We start from the raw sequence: 19,590 nt of genomic DNA, 5'->3' as shown, positions 1-19,590 counted from the left end.
GTTGGGTGTGACATACTGGAATCTGCAAGCAACATTATCCAAGAAAATAAAGGAACAAAACGCAAGAGGCATGGATCGAACCCCTGCCCTTGCATACGAACGCCTTTGCTACACGCTGCTTCACCACTGAGCCAAGTTTTATATGCTGTTAACATGACAAACTACTAACATAATATATAAAATTTAATCACCCAGAAATTTAAAAAAACATGTGCGCCTTCTTCTTCCTCGTTGGTACCCTGGTTCTGGCCACGAACCAACCACGAGTTGGCTACGATTGCTGCCGTAGGTAATCCCCGGCAAACATGTAATTCACTGAATATAAAGAATAAATCCCAACTAACTACAAAATTCAACCCGAAATCCTCTTATGAACATGATAAGGCTCTTGATTTTGGTTAATTTTAACCCTAACTAGCAATCCCCAATTTAGAGCTTATAAACCCTAACCATGGTAAAGCTCTTAAACTGCAACCACAACCAAATTAATTATCTAGAAAGATTGTAAACATCAATGGAAACACAAATATGCAATTGAAAATAGATTATGATGCGTAGTTAGGCGTAATTGAATTCGGAAATATGGTACAAACCGCAACGTGCGATGAACTCGATTCCAGGCGTCCTATGCTTCGGAGATGGCTGGGAAAGCTTGCTACACCTTCAGCGATTACCCCTGAGTCTTCAAAAGTATTCTAATTGGCATCAAACTTCAAAACTGATTTGCTTTTTTTTCTTGGTTTTCTTGAAACTTCAACACGGTTTTCAGGCTGTAAAAATCCCTATCTCCTCTCCTCCTTTTCAGAATAAGTTTAGTCCTTTATATGGATTGAATTAGGTCAACAAATGTGAATCAAATCTTGTTAAATTAGGAAATTGGAATTTGAATGAATCTTGGATTTTAAGTTTCTACTTTTGCACCATACTTACCTTTTACTTACTTGCCACGATCTCAATCAAATATTTGAGACATCTTGGATAATTATTAGTTGATTTGGAGACCAATAAATAATTTAAAACAAATTATTTTATATTTTGTCTAATTTATTAAAATTTAAATGAATAAGACTTCAAATAAATATAATAAATATTATAAAAATAAAATAATTGGTTTTAGGAATCCTCATATGGGCCATGGTCAAGTTGGGAATCCATAACTTAAGCCCGTTGTTTCAACAAATCCATTTCGCTCATATTGGATTTTATGCATTTCGCCAAAATTGCCCAACTTTACCAAATCATAACTTTCTCAATTTTAATCATATGAAAATGTTATAGGACTTTTTAGAAACCTTGAAGAGTCCTCTAATCAAAGTTTTTGGTCCCATGTCAAAATAATTTTCCATACTTCTTGTGTGGTCTTTTGAAAAAAATGACTTTTGGTTGAATTTTGAAAAGGACCTATAATGTTTTGATCCTTATCTCTCAAATGAAGTATTTTTAGACCTGACATGTGAGAGACAAATTTGTAGAGAATTCAAATTCCTTCAAATTGAACTTTGGATGGAAAATTTCTGATGTTCCATGTGAAAGTTATGGCTGGTCAAAGTTCAGTTGACTTTCTCTATGAAAACCCTAATTTAGAAACTTTTGAATTTGTTGATTTCTGATCTTTCCTTAATGAACCGTGATCAATCCTTGATCAAATGGTGAATGATACTTCAAAACAAGGTTGTTGACAAAAAATCAGGAATTTTGACTATACTTTGACCACAGTTGACTTTTAGGTCAAACTAGTCGACTGTTGACTTTCTGAGCAATTGAGTGGTCAATCCTTGGAATTAAGACCTGAATTTTTTTATAAGCCATATGAGATGTATTGGAGCCTTTGATCCATTCACTTTCTTCAGAAAAACAAAAACTCTAGTTCCTTGAACCATTGTTTAGGAGGAGGTATCTTTGAGCATTGTGCCTTGGTATGAGTTTGAATAAGAGGAATGAGATGGGCAAATTTTGGAGTATGACAGCTGCCCCTATTCAATTTTCTTATATTTGAAGATGTAGACTGGCATGTGTGCCTGCCGAAATCTGGAGGTAGAAGAGGATTGAACACTAGAATACCCAGGAATTTGCCCTAGCTGAAGTATTGACTTTTGTCGAAGATGGGCTTGAAGATGCCATCCAGGTGTTTGGAAAATATGTATGATTAAGATGGGCTTAAAGATGCCATCCAGCTTTATAGACTTGAGAGTCAGAATACGTCATACGTTAGACCGTAGCTGAAGGATATGATTAGGATGAGTCGTACGTTAGACTAGAGGATGGGTTGTGCGTTAGACTGAATCCAATTTGCATCGGTAGATGTTTGGAAAGTCGTGCGTTAGGCTGAAGGATGAGTTATGCGTTAGACTGAATCTAATTTGCATCGGTAAATGTCTGGAAAGTCGTGTGTTAGGCTGAAGGATGAGTCATGCGTTAGACTAAATCCAATTTGCATCGGTAGATGTCTGGAAAGCCGTGCGTTAGGCTGAAGGATGAGTCGTGCGTTAGACTGGATCCTTTGTATTGAGAAGTATTTGTTGGAGATCGATCGATTCAGCACCGTTCGTAGTAACTAAGTTAGATTTTTGAAGGATGATTGTGTCTACACCATTCGTGATGATAGAATTAGATCTCTTGTCGTGTCAGCACCGTTCGTAGAAACTGAATTAGACTTTGGAAAAGTTGATCGTGTCCACACCGTTCGTGATGATGGAATTAGATCTCTTGTCATGTCAGCACCGATTGTAGTAACTGAATTAGACTTTGGAAAAGTTGATCGTGTCCACACCGTTCGTGATGATGGAATTAGATCTCTTTTCGTGTCAGCACCGTTCGTAGTAACTGAATTAGACTTTGGAAAAGTTGATCGTGTCCACACCGTTCGTGATGATGGAATTAGATCTCTTGTCGTGTCAGCACCGTTCATAGTAACTAAATTAGACTTTGGAAAAATTGATCGTGTCCACACCGTTTGTGATGATAGAATTAGATCTTTGAACGTTGACCGTGTCAGTACCGTTCGTAGTAACTGAATTAGATCTTTGAAAATTGGAGATTTTGCTCATCTGCTTGTACTTGTGTCCTGAAAAAGTAAAGTTAGTCTTTATGCAATATCATGATGCATGTTTTAAATGAGAAACTCATATGTTTGCAATGTATGTGATGTATATGATGTATGACTGGTGTTGTTTTTGAGAAAATAAATCTATGTATTGTTGTGATTTTGATGTTTGATCTTGTCTTGAAGATGCTCAGCTGGGGATTTACGATTTCTGCTTTGGGATGGAAACGATTTGAATGATTGATCTTTGATGTACCCTGCCTGGGAATAAGAGAGATGAATAACCCTGTTTGGAGAAGAGAATAGTATCGGGGAACCGGCAGTGTCGAAGATATAATCTCAGTTGAGGAATTAAGTCTTTGTTGGGACGAGAACATTTGAAGATATCTTCTTAATGATTACTCTGTGGGGATATGATCCTGTGAAACCGGCTTTCTTTTACGTTTTTTAAAACTTTTTTTCTTTTTGGCCAATGATGACACCTGAGGCCTCCCATTTTTCAAAATGATTTTTCTGATGTTCTTGGCCAATGATTTTCAATATGAGACCCCATTTATTTTAATTTTAATTTGTTGGCCTTTTTTTTTAACCCCGTGATGATCTTAATTTGATGGTTATTCTTTATTGTAAATAACACTAGACGGCCAATTTATAAGCTTCTGATTCATCTATTTTTCATGTTGATAATTCACGGAACTTGTTTTCCTGTATATAAAATCACCTGGTCTCTTCACACGTACATATTTACTAACAATCTCAAAATTCTTTTTTTAAAACTTTTTTTATACAAAACCCCTTTACCTTTGAAATCTCTAAAAAGCTGACCCTTCATAAATTTTTCTTCAAAATTAACATCCTCCTGTCTAACATTAATTCCAGAAAAAGCAAATATATATGTCTCCATCGTCACTTTTGGTTTCTTTGAAAACCATATGAACCATAACAAAAAAAAATAGAGTTTTTTTAATTCTAAACCTGCAAATAATTTCAATCATTGAACCACCAAATTCACAATCAAAATAAATTAAGAATAAATCACCATATGCCAAAATTCATAAACAAAAGAAAACAATTCATAACAATTCTCAGCATAAATGATTGTTTATTTTTATTTTTTTCAGAAAAAGAAGAAGAGGAATCGGAAATCAATTCCGCAACCGGACCTCCACCGCGAATCGCTCAGCAGCGCCTCCTCCCTCAAGTGATGAACAACCTCCGACCCTCAGCCACGTTCATCACTGAACCCAGTCACGCACTTTCGATTTGAGCTGAAGGATTCGCAAACTGCTCCGACTCGCTCACAAACAACATCGATCGTTCACCTCATCGACACCAACAGCAAATCGCGGCATCATCATCTTCACACAACAATAACCACGGCCATCTCATGATTTAGCCCATTCCTTGCTTTTGATTTCTAATGCTAACTATAGCTGATTTTGTTTGAAACAGGTGAAGGAGAAAAGATGAGATGGGAGATCTAGATTTTCATGGATCTTATAAGAAAGAAGAAGAAAAGTATGTGATGGTGTTTCACGATATGTGTGGGTACCGAAATATGTTTTTCACTTCCTTAATTCACCGCCACAACTTCCGACGAGATACACCATCCATCACTCCGCTGCTGCCGACCGAACCGGATTCACGAGAACCACTCCAACGCCAGGCATCAACTCAACAACTCAGGTTCCTTTTTTTTACATTCTTGATTTCGATGTCGATCTGAGTTTGTTGTTGTGCAATCAATCTCTCGCGACTGTAGGTTCATGAGAGGTTAGAGGGATGAATTGATTTTGTTGTCTTTTCTTTTTTGATTCGATTTCATCACTTATGTATATGGAGGATTGTTGTATTTTTCATGGTGAGAGCAAGGTGTGTTCTGGTTTTGTTTAGAAGCAGTTTAGTGATGAGGGAGATACACGAAATATTCTGTTTCTATCCATTCCTTTATTTTTTTTATTTGTTTTATTTTTCATAAATGCCAAGTGTCTTAGTTATATTGGTTCTTGTTATAATTTGAAAAGTCAAAGATCCATCATTATTTTTTTTCCTGATAGCATGTGATTTGTTCCATAATTCCTTTTGTAATGTATTATATCTCTTTTTTAAAGTGAGACCATGTCCATAAGTAAATGAGAAGAATTAGGAAAACCATAATTTTGCTGATGTCAGGAAGTGGGACGCCCCATTTGAATTTATTTTTTTTATTTTTTTTCATATTAAGTTTAATTATTACTAACAATTTCGATTTAAAAAAGATTAATTTAGTTCTCAAACCTCTAAAATCAATTTAGTTTATTCATTTTAATAATAAAAAACACAAAAAATTCAGGTTATTATTTTAATATCATTTTAGAAGTTAATACGGCTATTGTAGATTTTTCTTTTAGTCAATAATCATTTGTATTTTTTATCATTTTTGCATATATTATTTTTATATTCCTACTAACATTTTTCTTGATTTTTGCGAGGTACTATCGTTGAGGCTTTAAGGACATTTATAAGCTTTATACTTGATAGTTTTGTTCATATTTTATTTTCGCTTTGATTTCATGTTTGGGGTTTGTAATAATTTTTTCCCCCATTTGGCAAGTTTGTAATCCCCACCCCGAAGCCATGTAATAGTTTAGGGCTTTACTTTTCGCTTTTACTTTCCGCACCTTATAATTGTTTAGATGTATGACTAATAGGATTGTATGGCAAGATTAACTAAAATCAAACGCTAGTTAACCTAATCCAAAGATAAATAACTGAATCTAACACACTCTTGCACTCACTCACCTCTAGGGTACGCCCCTCTTGGTTGCCTTACGAATAAATAATGGTCGTGTCCCTTGAATATAAAGGTGCCAATAGCAAACGTCCCTCGATTCAAAAATCATCAAAGATCATGGTCCCTCGATGACCCTCGAACTGCTGCCTATGTAAACATGATCTTGTCCCTCGAATGGTTGCCTAACGAAAGATGATTGTCCCTCCGATATTGCTAAAGGTACCTCTACGTGTTGCCTTCAACGACCTCCGATGACCCTTCGATTGTCCCGCACGTCCAATAAAAAGGAACTACCTACCCATAAATGGTATGGTTAGTCCTAGGAAATTTAAAAAGCATAGAAAAGACAAAGTATAGGGTAATGCTCCTAGTTTGCTTGCTCAAAACAAAGAAATTGTTTTTCACACCTCTTTCAAAAACAAAGGCTACGCTTTTAAGCTAACGACCTTTTCTCTTCAAAAATCTCTTTTTTTAAACAAACAATAAACAAACATGAGCTAAGCAAACTAAGAGCCCACAGAGAACTGTGGATGAAAAGGGTGCTTACACCTTCCCTTTTCATAACTTACCCCCGAGCCCGTTTCTTCTAAAAAAAGGGTCTTTTTCTGTTCTTTTTACCTTTCCTGAAATTGGACAAAATAAAAGTCGGTGGCGACTCATGCTTACCGTAACATTGCTTGCTTTAAAAAATAAAAGTCAGTTCACCGAGTTACAGAACTGGCGACTCTGCTGGGGAGTATTTAAAGAGGGGTTTACCTTAGAGCTTAGTTCATTAATATTTGTTTGTTTTTTGTGCTTTACTTTTAAGTGTTGTTTGGGTATTTGCTTGTGTGAAAGATCCTACACCCGGATCTAGTGAACCTTAGGTAAATGGCATGAGACCAAGGAGACTGCACAGCGTATACTGATGTGGTTGATATGGTGGCCATCGTTAGTGTGACACATTGGTTTGTCCTGGTGTTCCTTGGGATCCGACTTGAGGAAACACTTGGCTACTGCGTGGTGTCATTAAGCACTAATCTGCCCCTAGAACCTTAGTTGAACTTGACTTTGGCCTATAGGAAGTAGTGAGATGGCTGGCTTTGGTTTCGACCGAAGTTGGTTGATACCCGAAGCTACACTCATATGGACTGGACTTTCAGGACGTTTTCGGTTGGTGATTCGATTGCTGAACTGAAATAGTGCCTTCGAGAAAGGTAAATGATATGAGCTCCCTAGAACCCTATCTTAATCTAGGACAAGTTGAACCAACTAAACTTCAGGGGGAGGGTATTTACATTTGAACTTCGTGCAAGCCTTTAAACCTAAGGACACTTGTGTGACTTGCTTGAGTGTGTTATCTAACTACTTCATTTCTTCGCATGATTTGTTTATACCATAACCGTTTGGTTTTCCTTGCAGGATTTGTTTATACCCTAATCGTTTGGTTTCCTTGCAGTATTTGTTTATACCCTAACAATTTGATTTCCTTGCAGGTTTTGTGTGTAGCACTTACTTGTCCATACTACCTTATGCTTTTACCTAACATGTTGACTGACCTTTTTCAAAGATCTTAGGGATTCATGGCGCATACTTTCCAGGTACTATGGAAGGACTATCAAGAGAATAAACTTCTATCAAGGGGCAAGAGGATTTATTTTCCTCTAGCCACATGCCTTCAAACTCAAGGGTACAATTCCTATCAAATGACAAAAAGGATTTATTTTCCTTTAGTCACATGCCTTTAAGCTCAAAAGTACCGGACCCCGAATCAGAGGCTATGACCCACTGGATATGGTGAGCTTGATTCTTATAGAAGGACGTTCAAAGATGAAAAGTCAAAGTTCTTCAGAAAAAGATGCAACCAAATTCATTTTTAATGTTGCAGAGATCCTTGAAAACATTGCATATGCATTGACATATATATCATTGCATAACAGGTTTCCAGACCACGAGTTTCCCATCTTCTTCCACAAAACCCTAAAGCTGGATACTTACAACTCTTGTGTGACTTCGTCGGAATCTCTTTCCTAAAAGTAATCTAAAGTGTACTGCAGGCTCAGACACTAACGCTTGGCTTATTTTCCACTATGGGGCACTTGGTCAATCGATTGATGATTGTCAGCCGATCTGAGACAAGGTTCAAGACTTGATTGATGCAAAGGTCATCACATTCACACCTACAATCCAAATTTGAAGTTCTCCTTCGACTCAACTGATCTTCTGAAGCAATAAGTCCATACGGAGAAAATCTCCTCAACTCTGACAATCTCTACACATCATGCATGTTCATGCGTAGTCTTTCTTGTTTTGATTCAATACTGTTTATATGCAATACTTGTTTGTTTTTGAACTATAATAATGATGCATTGAATATGTTTGTCTTGAAAAAATTCATTCGCTCTCGCTCTAACATGTTTTCTTTGCTTGTGATACTAAACTCTCGGTGATAAAGCATGATGACTCTGAAGGGAGAATGACGAACATATAATACCAATGATCTCAAATGGTGTGCTTTCGAGTAAAACCCTGTTGATGATGTACAGGCATTGTTTCAAATCCCCAAACACTGGAGATAGAAGGAAGTTAATCCCTTGTCAACCCCTTTGAGCTTTGAAGTAGGAGTTTCTTTTCTATACAAAAAAAACCCTCACATTTAACCCAAGGGCAGGGTAGTGTTCAGTTAACCTGGTTAAGCATTCAAAATTCATCAGGAGCACGCATATAAGGATACAACAATGGTTATCCTTCAAAAGGATGAGGAAAATCGAGACCGCAATGGTTATCCCTCACATCAGGAGGTCAAAATATGGCGATGCCACAACGGTTATCCCTCGTCAACCAAGAAATGAGGTAGTCAAAATCTTTCCAACGAATCGAAGAAGTCTCAAGATCATACAATTTGTTCAAAAAAAATGAATGAATAAAAAAAAGAGAAAAGAAAGCCCGCCAAGTCAACAAACTTGAAAACAAGTGACTTAGGCAAAAGTTAGGGCATCCCGCTGGACATCAAAATCAAAATTCAAAAGAATGTGTCCAAAAAAAAAGTTAGGGCAAAGTCGTGTGACTATTAATTCAAGGAACAAGTCGTGTGATCAAACACAAAATACGAAAGGTAAAGTGACTGCCATCAATTCCTCAACCGTCTCAAACTCCTCTTGAAGGATGAATGCTCGCATCGAGTTAACTGAACTTAGGTTGGAGAACATCACGAAGGGGGTGGGCACCAATAAAATTTTGAGCCTAAAAATCCTTTTTTCTAAAAACCGTGAACCTGGCCACGTTACAACCCTCAAAAGTCCTAATTGAAGCAGGGTTAATTCGAAAGCATACTATAACGAGAATACGGTAAACCGACTCCTAGGAGTTTTTACTAAACACTTGATTTGGTATCGCACCACCTTTCACAAAAAATCGATGTTTTGACATCCTTTCAAAAATTTCTTCTTCTAAAAACAAGCATGAACTTTGCATTAAAATTATATTTCTCATACTAAACATTCTTTGCATATGAACAAGTACTTGACACCAGGAAAGCTTCCATCATAAGCTGCAGATGAAAATTTCAATCCTCTCAAGGGACAAGTTTTCTTCAGAACTCCGTTGAGTTCGAGCATGAACATCTCAAATTATGATCACCCTTAGGGGCACAAAAACGGTCGAAATACTCCATCGAGTAAGTGTTCAGATATCTGGGGCAATCAGGCCAAGATTCCAAGGATCTCTCGAAAATGCTAAACAACCAGGAGCCTTCACCCAAGCACAGTTGAAATTACCTCCAACCCTGATCAACCAGGGGCATGATTCCTAAGGGGCATGTTGCTTATGATAGCACGAATCTCAGAAAGTCCCCCCGACAGAGAAAGCTGCAGAGACGTCTCGTACGCCTGACTCAGTCAGTCAAAAGCTTGTATATACAAGGGGCATGGCATGTTATTATCTCCTTCATCTGGGGCAATCAAGTCAAGATTCATAGAATCTCTCAAAGGCACTAAACAGTCAGGGAGGCGAACCTATCACTTGGGGCATATTGCGTTAGTCATAAATCTCAGCAAGAGCTATTCAGTTACCAGCATCAGATGGTGTCAGCATCTATCTCACCTTCGAAGTTCTAATTCCAATCTCAAGCATACCAGGTTACTGACTCTAGGGGCAGGTAGTCTCCCACGTTAAAAAGTGTTTTTCAACAGCAAGTACTCAAAGACATGGGGCAATGGAAAATTTGAAAATCCCGGGAATCTTCCCCACAAAGTTGTTTTCACAAATCTTCCCCACAAAGTTGTTTTCACAAAACATCCCCACAGAGTAATCCTCGAGGAGTTATCTTCAAATATTCTCTTCCCAACAGAGACATGTTTCCCCAACGGAGTGTACGTCTCCAACACTGTCGATTCTCCGACACAATCTTCTTCTCCAACAAGGTTTGTTCAAACTCATAATCCTCATTAAAAGTAGACACACGTAGATTCTTCTCTCTTGTCCCCGGTCAGGATACATCAGGATCAGATCACTCAAGCTACTACCATCCCCAAGCAGCAACAGAAATCCCCAGCTGGATGTCCTCGAACAGAAGACAGAAACTCTAAAAAATTACCTTGTCATTATCACGAGCAGCATACCGAGATTTATTTTCTCAACCAGCAATTGATATACAGAGTTACCAATATGCTTCGACTATATAGTTTATCCCTGCATTATTCATAATCCATACATAACATTCAGCATTCTCGTTTATTTCGAGAACCTCATTACATTACATGCATCATGACATTGCATAAAACTAATTTTTACCTTTTCAGGTCATTTCTCAATCAAAGGAACTTTTGGTGCAAAGACGATCGTATCAACGATTTAATATTGGCACTCATTCAAGATACAAATACAATTCTGATACTTCATTTTGGGTCTTTCTTCAAAGATAATTCAGAAACAATCAAAGACATTTCATATCCTATCTAGGAGCCTTTCTAGGTAGTCTTTTCTAAGACGTTTCATATCCTTTCTAGGTAGCCTTTTCTAAGACGTTTCTTAACCTTTCTAGGTAGTCTTTTCTAAGACGTTTTTTATCCTTTCTAGGGGCCTTTCTAGGTAGTCTTGTTTAAGACGTTTATTATCCTTTCTAGGCAGTCTTTTTTAAAACGTTTCTTATCCTTTCTAGGTAGTCTTTTCTAAGACGTTTCTTATCCTTTATAGGAGCCTTTCTAGGTCAGTCTTGTTTAAGACGTATCATATCCTTTCTAGGAGCCTTTCTAGGCCAGTCTTGTTTAAGACGTATCATATCCTTTCTAGGAGCCTTTCTAGGTCAGCCTTGTTTAAGACATATCATACCTTTCTAGGTTAGTCTTGTTTAAGACGTACCATAGCCTTTCTAGGTAGTCTTCTCTAAGACATATCCCCACCTTTTTAGGTAATCTTCTTTAACATGTCCAATCTTTTCCAAGACATCTCTTGCACTTTCAAGGAGCTTTTAGTCAGTCTTCTCTAAGACAGTTCTTCCCGAGCTTTGTTTAAAGCCTAATCCTCTTTACATCAGTCAATGATCTACCCTATTCAGGAACCTCTCCAGGTAGTTTTCTGTAAGACATTACTTCATTTTGATGAATCTCTCCTTCAGATACAATCAATGCATATGATCCAGTCTGAAGAGCATCTGCTTTAGACAAACATCTTGTTAAAACATCTGGATGGCATCTTTAAGCCCATCTCAGACAAACAAGTGGATGACGTCTTTAAGCTCATCTCCAACATTATTCTTTGCATCAGCAAGCGCAAATTTCTATGTATTCTAGTGTTCAATCCTCTTCCACCTTCAGATTCCGACAGGCACACAGGCCAATCTACATCCTCAGGTTTAAGAAGATTGAACAGGGGCAGCTGTCATACCCCAAAATTTGCCCACACTTTTCAAAAAATTCGAAGCTATTTCAAAAATTGGGTTTTATAAAAATCTTGGGTTCATTTACATTGATATCCTATTTTTATAAATTTTCAATTTAAAATCTACTTTAAAAATATAATAGTTTATACTTAAATTGTTATATTTTAATAAATAGAAAAATGTTTTCCTATGCTTCATACACTTTCAATTGGCTTTTTTTTTTCAAATAAATAATATAACACAATTGGTTAGGAAGTAAGGTTTGCAAACAAAAGGGCATGGGTTCAATTCCTGTTTGGTGCATTTCCATGTTTGTTTTTTTTAACTTTTTTTTATTTGCTTTTTGCACCTGAACGTACCTGGACACAAGCACGTCCAGGTTCTCAATCTTGGTCATCAAGGAAGGTCCATGGGCCTTTGGGTTGGATCATTTCCTTTTTAGGATCGGCCTTGACCTAATTTCGCTCTATAAATAGAGCCCTCTACATTCACAGTGATGATCAACAATTTTCTAAACAATCATCAGTTTTCTAACCCTTATTTTGATAATTTCACTAACAATTTTACAAAGCTTTTCTTTTACGTTTTTTAAAACTTTTTTTCTTTTTGGCCAATGATGACACCTGAGGCCTCCCATTTTTCAAAATGATTTTTCTGATGTTCTTGGCCAATGATTTTCAATATGAGACCCCATTTATTTTTATTTTAATTTGTTGGCCTTTTTTTTTAACCACGTGATGATCTTAATTTGATGGTTATTCTTTATTGTAAATAACACTAGACGGCCAATTTATAAGCTTCTGATTCATCTATTTTTCATGTTGATAATTCACGGAACTTTTTTTCCTGTACATAAAATCACCTGGTCTCTTCACACGTACATATTTACTAACAATCTCAAAATTCTTTTTTTAAAACTTTTTTTATACAAAACCCCTTTACCTTTGAAATCTCTAAAAAGCTGACCCTTCATAAAGTTTTCTTCAAAACTAACATCCTCCTGTCTAACATAGAGTACCATGGTTTTGATAATTCCAGAAAAAGCAAATATATATGTCTCCATCGTCACTTTTGGTTTCTTTCAAAACCATATGAACCATAACAAAAAAAAAATAGAGTTTTTTTAATTCTAAACCTGCAAATAATTTCCATCATTGAACCACCAAATTCACAATCAAAATAAATTAAGAATAAATCACCATATGCCAAAATTCATAAACAAAAGAAAACAATTCATAACAATTCTCAGCATAAATGATTGTTTATTTTTATTTTTTTCAGAAAAAGAAGAAGAGGAATCGGAAATCAATTCCGCAACCTGACCTCCACCGCGAATCGCTCAGCAGCGCCTCCTCCCTCAAGTGATGAACAACCTCCGACCCTCAGTCCCGTTCATCACTGAACCCAGTCACGCACTTTCGATCTGAGCCGAAGGATTCGCAAACTGCTCCGACTCGCTCACAAACAACATCGATCGTTCACCTCATCGACACCAACAGCAAATCGCGGCATCATCATCTTCACACAACAATAACCACGGCCATCTCATGATTTAGCCCATTCCTTGCTTTTGATTTCTAATGCTAACTATAGCTGATTTTGTTTGAAACAGGTGAAGGAGAAAAGATGAGATGGGAGATCTAGATTTTCATGGATCTTATAAGAAAGAAGAAGAAAAGTATGTGATGGTGTTTCACGATATGTGTGGGTACCGAAATATGTTTTTCACTTCCTTAATTCACCGCCACAACTTCCGACGAGATACACCATCCATCACTCCGCTGCTGCCGACCGAACCGGATTCACAAGAACCACTCCAACGCCAGGCATCAACTCAACAACTCAGGTTCCTTTTTTTTACATTCTTAATTTTGATGTCAATCTGAGTTTGTTGTTGTGCAATCAATCTCTCGCGACTGTAGGTTCATGAGAGGTTAGAGGGATGAATTGATTTTGTTGTCTTTTCTTTTTTGATTCGATTTCATCACTTATGTATATGGAAGATTGTTGTATTTTTCATGGTGAGAGCAAGGTGTGTTCTGGTTTTGTTTAGAAGCAGTTTAGTGATGAGGGAGATACACGAAATATTCTGTTTCTATCCATTCCTTTATTTTTTTTATTTGTTTTATTTTTCATAAATGCCAAGTGTCTTAGTTATATTGGTTCTTGTTATAATTTGAAAAGTCAAAGATCCATCATTATTTTTTTTCCTGATAGCATGTGATTTGTTCCATAATTCCTTTTCTAATGTATTATATCTCTTTTTTAAAGTGAGACCATGTCCATAAGTAAATGAGAAGAATTAGGAAAACCATAATTTTGCTGATGTCAGGAAGTGGGACGCCCCATTTGAATTTGTTTTTTTTTTTTTTTTTCATATTAAGTTTAATTATTACTAACAATTTCGATTTAGAAAAGATTAATTTAGTTCTCAAACCTCTAAAATCAATTTAGTTTATTCATTTTAATAATAAAAAACACAAAAAATTCAGGTTATTATTTTAATATCATTTTAGAAGTTAATACGGCTATTGTAGATTTTTCTTTTAGTCAATAATCATTTGTATTTTTTATCATTTTTGCATATATTATTTTTATATTCCTACTAACATTTTTCTTGATTTTTGCGAGGTACTATCGTTGAGGCTTCAAGGACATTTATAAGCTTTATACTTGATAGTTTTGTTCATATTTTATTTTCGCTTTAATTTCATGTTTGGGGTTTGTAATATTTTTTTCCCCCATTTGGCAAGTTTGTAATCCCCACCCCGAAGCCATGTAATAGTTTAGGGCTTTACTTTTCGCTTTTACTTTCCGCACCTTATAATTGCTTAGATGTATGGCTAATAGGATTGTATGGCAAGATTAACTAAAATCAAACACTAGTTAACCTAATCCAAAGATAAATAACTGAATCTAACACACTCTTGCACTCACTCACCTCTAGGGTACGCCCCTCTTGGTTGCCTTACGAATAAATAATGGTCGTGTCCCTTGAATATAAAGGTGCCAATAGCAAACGTCCCTCGATTCAAAAATCATCAAAGATCATGGTCCCTCGATGACCCTCGAACTGCTGCCTATGTAAACATGATCTTGTCCCTCGAATGGTTGCCTAACGAAAGATGATTGTTCCTCCGATATTGCTAAAGGTACCTCTACGTGTTGCCTTCAACGACCTCCGATGACCCTTCGATTGTCCCGCACGTCCAATAAAAAGGAACTACCTACCCATAAATGGTATGGTTAGTCCTAGGAAATTTAAAAAGCATAGAAAAGACAAAGTATAGGGTAATGCTCCTAGTTTGCTTGCTCAAAACAAAGAAATTGTTTTTCACACCTCTTTCAAAAACAAAGGATACGCTTTTAAGCTAACGACCTTTTCTCTTCAAAAATCTCTTTTTTCAAACAAACAATAAACAAACATGAGCTAAGCAAACTAAGAGCCCACAGAGAACTGTGGATGAAAAGGGTGCTTACACCTTCCCTTTTCAAAACTTACCCCCGAGCCCGTTTCTTCTAAAAAAAGGGTATTTTTCTGTTCTTTTTACCTTTCCTGAAATTGGACAAAATAAAAGTCGGTGGCGACTCATGCTTACCGCAACATTGCTTGCTTTAAAAAATAAAAGTCAGTTCACCGAGTTACACAATGCATATGTCTTGTCCTGAGTTTTTGAAAAACATTAAAACAGGAGATGTAAAAGCGTGATATTTGTAAAAACGTGATGTTTGTAAAAACGAAATATCAACTCAGCATTTTTGGCAAACCTCAAGGAGTCAGGATACCTTTTGGTAACAGTATGCTTTCGAGCTAACCATGCTTCAGTTAGGACTTTCAAGGGTTCTAGCGTGGCTTGGTTCACAGTTTAAGAAACAAAGGATAATGGCTCAAAAATTTATTTATACCCATCCCAATCTTCGTGATGTTCTTCGATCCTATGCTCATTTAATTTTGCGTTTAAGCCTTAGCAAAGCTTTGAAGTTGTAACATTGATGTTTGATGGTGGTTGAAGCACCAGAAGTTTATTTGGACCAAGCAGCCATCCTTTTTTTCTTTTTCTTTTGTAGCATTATTTTTTGTCGAGGATTTGTACTGACCTCTTTTTTGAATTTGTTATCCCTAACTTTTGCCTGAACTGTTTATTTTGAGATTACAGTCAGTGGGACGTTTTGATTTTTTTGATAAGTCTCCTTCATAGGTTTTGACTTAACAATTTTTTTTCCTTTTGATAAATGTTGACTGCCTGACTTAATGATCACGTGAAACCATCATTATTTGTGTAAAAGCGTATTGGCACGACTGAGTTAACTGAGTAACTACCCTGCCCCAGGTTATGATCAAAGGTTTCAAATTGTTCAAGAAAGAAAAATTCCTACACCTTAGGCTCAAAGGGGTTGGCAAGGGATTAACATCCTTATATCTCCACCATTTAGGAATTGAAACAATGCCTGTACATCGTCAGCATAGTCCGTTCAAAAGCATACTGTATGAGGTTGCGGTATCATTTTCGTCATCCTCCCTTAAAAGGCTTACAGCTTAGCAAGAGTTGATTATCATAATACACATGCAAAGTAAAGACATAATTTAAAATGAGTGATAGCAAAATAATTTATTCAAGACAAGCATATGCAATGCACTAATGATGATTATTAAAACAAATAATGTCTATCATAAGTCGAATGTTCAATCAAACAAGAAAGAAATTGCAAACTAAAGTAAATCTAGTGATCTAAAAAGTTCATCCTTCTAGACATTAGTCCATCTTATCGTGATTAGGCATGGGAACCGTGATCACTACAGGAGTCTTGAGATGGTTGAATTCAATTTCACCAGCATCTATCAGGTCTTGAATCTTGTTCTTTAGCGTCCAACAACTATTTGTATCGTGACCAGGGCTACCAGAGTGGTATGCACATCTCGCATTGGGATTATATCCGCGTGCGGAAGTACTAGGATTCTTAGGGGGTCCTTTAAAGTAATCAACTTTGACTTCATCAAGTATTGTAATGCCTGAGCCAGTGGCATATTGATCTTTGTGAACTGACGCTTAAGTGCATCTGGCTTGCGTCGTTGTTGTGGAACTGGTGTAGAGATATGAATTTCCCCCACAGATTGGTTGCGTTCATTACGACCTTTCTGATTGTACACAGCATTAGCCGTGTGGGGTTCCTCAGGTGAGTGGAAGTCAATGGTATTGTCGTCGATTAAATCTTGGATCTTATTCTTCAATAGCCAGCAATTGTTAGTGTCATGTCCAATGTTGTCGGAATGATAAGCACATCTTACATTAGGATTATACTGATGATACAAAGTGTTAGGATTCCGAGGAGGATCCCTCAAAGTAATTAGCCCTTTCTTCAGCATCTGTTGCAACGCTTCATCCAAAGTTATGTTATTCTTTGTGAATTGTCTTTTAGGTGCGTTATGTTTACGTTATGGTTGTGATGCTGGTGTGGAGATCAGAACTTTCCCGACCTGTTGGTTGCGTTTGTCTCGACCTTTCTGGTTGTGCACAACATTAGCCATGTAAGGCTCCTCAGTTGAATTGAAGTCAATGATCTTGTCGTCAATTAAGTCTTGGATCTTATGCTTCAATGGTCCACAATCCTCTGTGTCATGACCATGACTATTCGAATGATAAGCGCATCTCGCATGGTACTTATATCCAGGGGTGGGATTGGTAGGAAATGAATATGGAGGTAATAGAGTTATCAAGTTCTGATTGAGCGGTTGTTGGAGAACTCGAGACAGCGGCATGTGCGACAGAGAGAACGATCGCTTGGATTTGGATTTCCATTTATCTTGATCATCTTGCTGCCTATGTTGATCCCCCTCTTTCTTGATCAGAAGTGTCTTCAATTCTTCTTGCCCCTTGGCCAAGTTAAGGATCAAAGCTTGGAATTCAGCATTCTGAGCTTGGAGATTCTTGACAAATTGTTCGAGATCCATTTTCTCACTGAAATAAACAGCGGAAAGATGATACACCTGTTTTATGAAGACCTGTGATGCAGTGTTTATGAATGGTATGATTATGCATATGCAATGTGTTCAAGGAATTAAAGGATTTTTAACACATATTGAAAAATAAAAGCAAAAATATTAATTCTCTTATAAAAAATATAAAAATATAATGTTATGAAGTCAATAGTTACATCTGAAAGTGCTGAAAATAATATAAAAATAAAATATAATAAAATCAGTCTTCGAGTCGGCGCTTTCTCTTTAAGCTTCTAATCTCCTCTTTGTGAGCTTTAATCATCTCGTTTCTTTCTTGGACGAGTCTATCAATCTCTTGTTCCCATGATTGTATCTGATCTGGAGAGACAAAATCCTCAATCTTCCATTTACGGGAGAAATAGTCAAGCATACCATATCGCTCTTTAGCATCAGCCACTAACACTATTTTTTCAGCCTCAACCTCACGTAAGCGCTTTTCAAGATCAACCTTTTCTCTTCTTAAAGAAGCAACGGTAGCACCAAGGTCTTCATTTGGAGCGGGAACATAAGGCTCCAAAACCACAGGAATGACCGGAGGGGTAACCCTTGGCACAACAGGGATATCAGATGGATATGGCATACCATACTCAACAACTCGATCATAAATCCACCTAAAATAAATATCTGAAGGGATGTAGTTCCTTAGTCCCAATTCTCTCGTGCATACTTTCTTTACCTTGGACCAAGCTCTAATAAACAACTTCTTCTTTCTGGTTGTATCTGAATCATAATCAAAATTTTCCGCGCTAAGGTATATGGAGCGAGGCTTGTCTTTCAAAGCGAAACCAAACTGATGTCGAGCTAATATGGGATTATAAGTTATTCCTCCTCGGGTACCAAGAAGAAGTACATTTAGGAAAGCTCCACAACTATCAAACCAATGGGTTCCTTCAAACTCTTTTTGGTTCCAAACGATATCATCGTACGAAAGCCTCATGATTCTTTGAACCCAAGTCCCACCTTCTTCATTCTTTATTACAGACCGGGGTAAGTGAGAAATAAACCACTTATGAAGAAGAGGTGCACATCCAAGAACGCAGCCTTTTCCTTTAGATGATCGATGATGGATGGAATGCAACAAGTCACCCAATAAGGTAGGAACGAGATTATTGTCGATGAAGATCTTAGTGACAGTCACATCTACAAATTAATCGTAACGAGGGAATAAGACTTGCCCATAGATCAGGAGAGCGAGGACTTTTTCAAGAGCATCCATACTTGTAGCATTAATCAAGATTTTAGCTTGACTATATATGAAGTCAATAGGCAAACCAGTGTAGTCTCCTTTATTCACCCAAACCTTTTTAATTTCTGATCGAGGCAAATGCAATGCAGCATCAACATCTTTCAACTTAGGAATCTCTTCTTCGCCAGTGTAGGGCATCTGATCAAGCACAGGTAATCCTAGGATGGAGGAAAATTCCTCTAATGTGGGAACCAACTGAAAGTCCCTATAAGTAACGCAATGAAGGAGAGGATCATAAAACCAGATCATTGTGTCGAGGAGCGTTTCATCCACTTTGGTCCATACAAGGCTGATTAATCTGTTAAGAGACTCGGAAAGCACAAAAGCACCAGAAACATTATCACAAAGAATCTTCAGAGATGTAGGTACTCCCTTGAAGCTGAGGCAGAAAGGTTTACAAACTTTGATTCCCATGACCTACAAAACAAATTAGGGTTAACAATCCTTTAACTCCTTGGATTGAGTTAGTCATGATATGTATGAATGATGCATGGATGCATGAGTCACAAACACAGATAAGTCCACGCAAATCACACAATTTCCTTAGGCTTGGCTTGCATGGAGTTTGACCGGGTGAGATACCCTTTCCCAAAGGTACTTCTATGGATAAAGAGATTTCAGCAACGGGTTCTACCAGTAACCCAGAATTGTCAGCCCCCTCTAAAGCACCCTC

General features: G+C 37.1%; 1 protein-coding gene across 1 annotated transcript; it reads right to left on the bottom strand.

The window, feature by feature from the left end:
* Nucleotides 1-17,870: 17,870 nt before the first annotated feature.
* On the bottom strand, nucleotides 17,871-19,331 carry LOC131618671 (uncharacterized). Its single transcript, XM_058889845.1, has 2 exons — nucleotides 18,890-19,331; nucleotides 17,871-18,811 (listed from the first exon to the last, which is right to left on the bottom strand). The coding sequence occupies exons 1-2, from the start codon at nucleotides 19,329-19,331 to the stop codon at nucleotides 17,871-17,873; spliced, it is 1,383 nt and encodes a 460-aa protein (XP_058745828.1).
* Between the last annotated feature and the right edge of the window lie 259 nt (nucleotides 19,332-19,590).

The sequence above is a fragment of the Vicia villosa genome, linkage group LG7 (genome assembly GCF_029867415.1).
Source record: "Vicia villosa cultivar HV-30 ecotype Madison, WI linkage group LG7, Vvil1.0, whole genome shotgun sequence".
NCBI lineage: Eukaryota > Viridiplantae > Streptophyta > Magnoliopsida > Fabales > Fabaceae > Vicia > Vicia villosa.
This window is presented reverse-complemented; position numbering and strand designations above follow the sequence as displayed.

What these genes read in the sequence shown, in the direction of transcription:
- LOC131618671 (XM_058889845.1), bottom strand. Translation starts at nt 19,331, where the DNA reads ATGGGAATCAAAGTTTGTAAACCTTTCTGCCTCAGCTTCAAGGGAGTA. An exon ending in AATCTTGATTAATGCTACAA is followed by an intron (nt 18,812 to 18,889) that starts GTATGGATGCTC and finishes ATTAATTTGTAG; the next exon opens with ATGTGACTGTCACTAAGATC.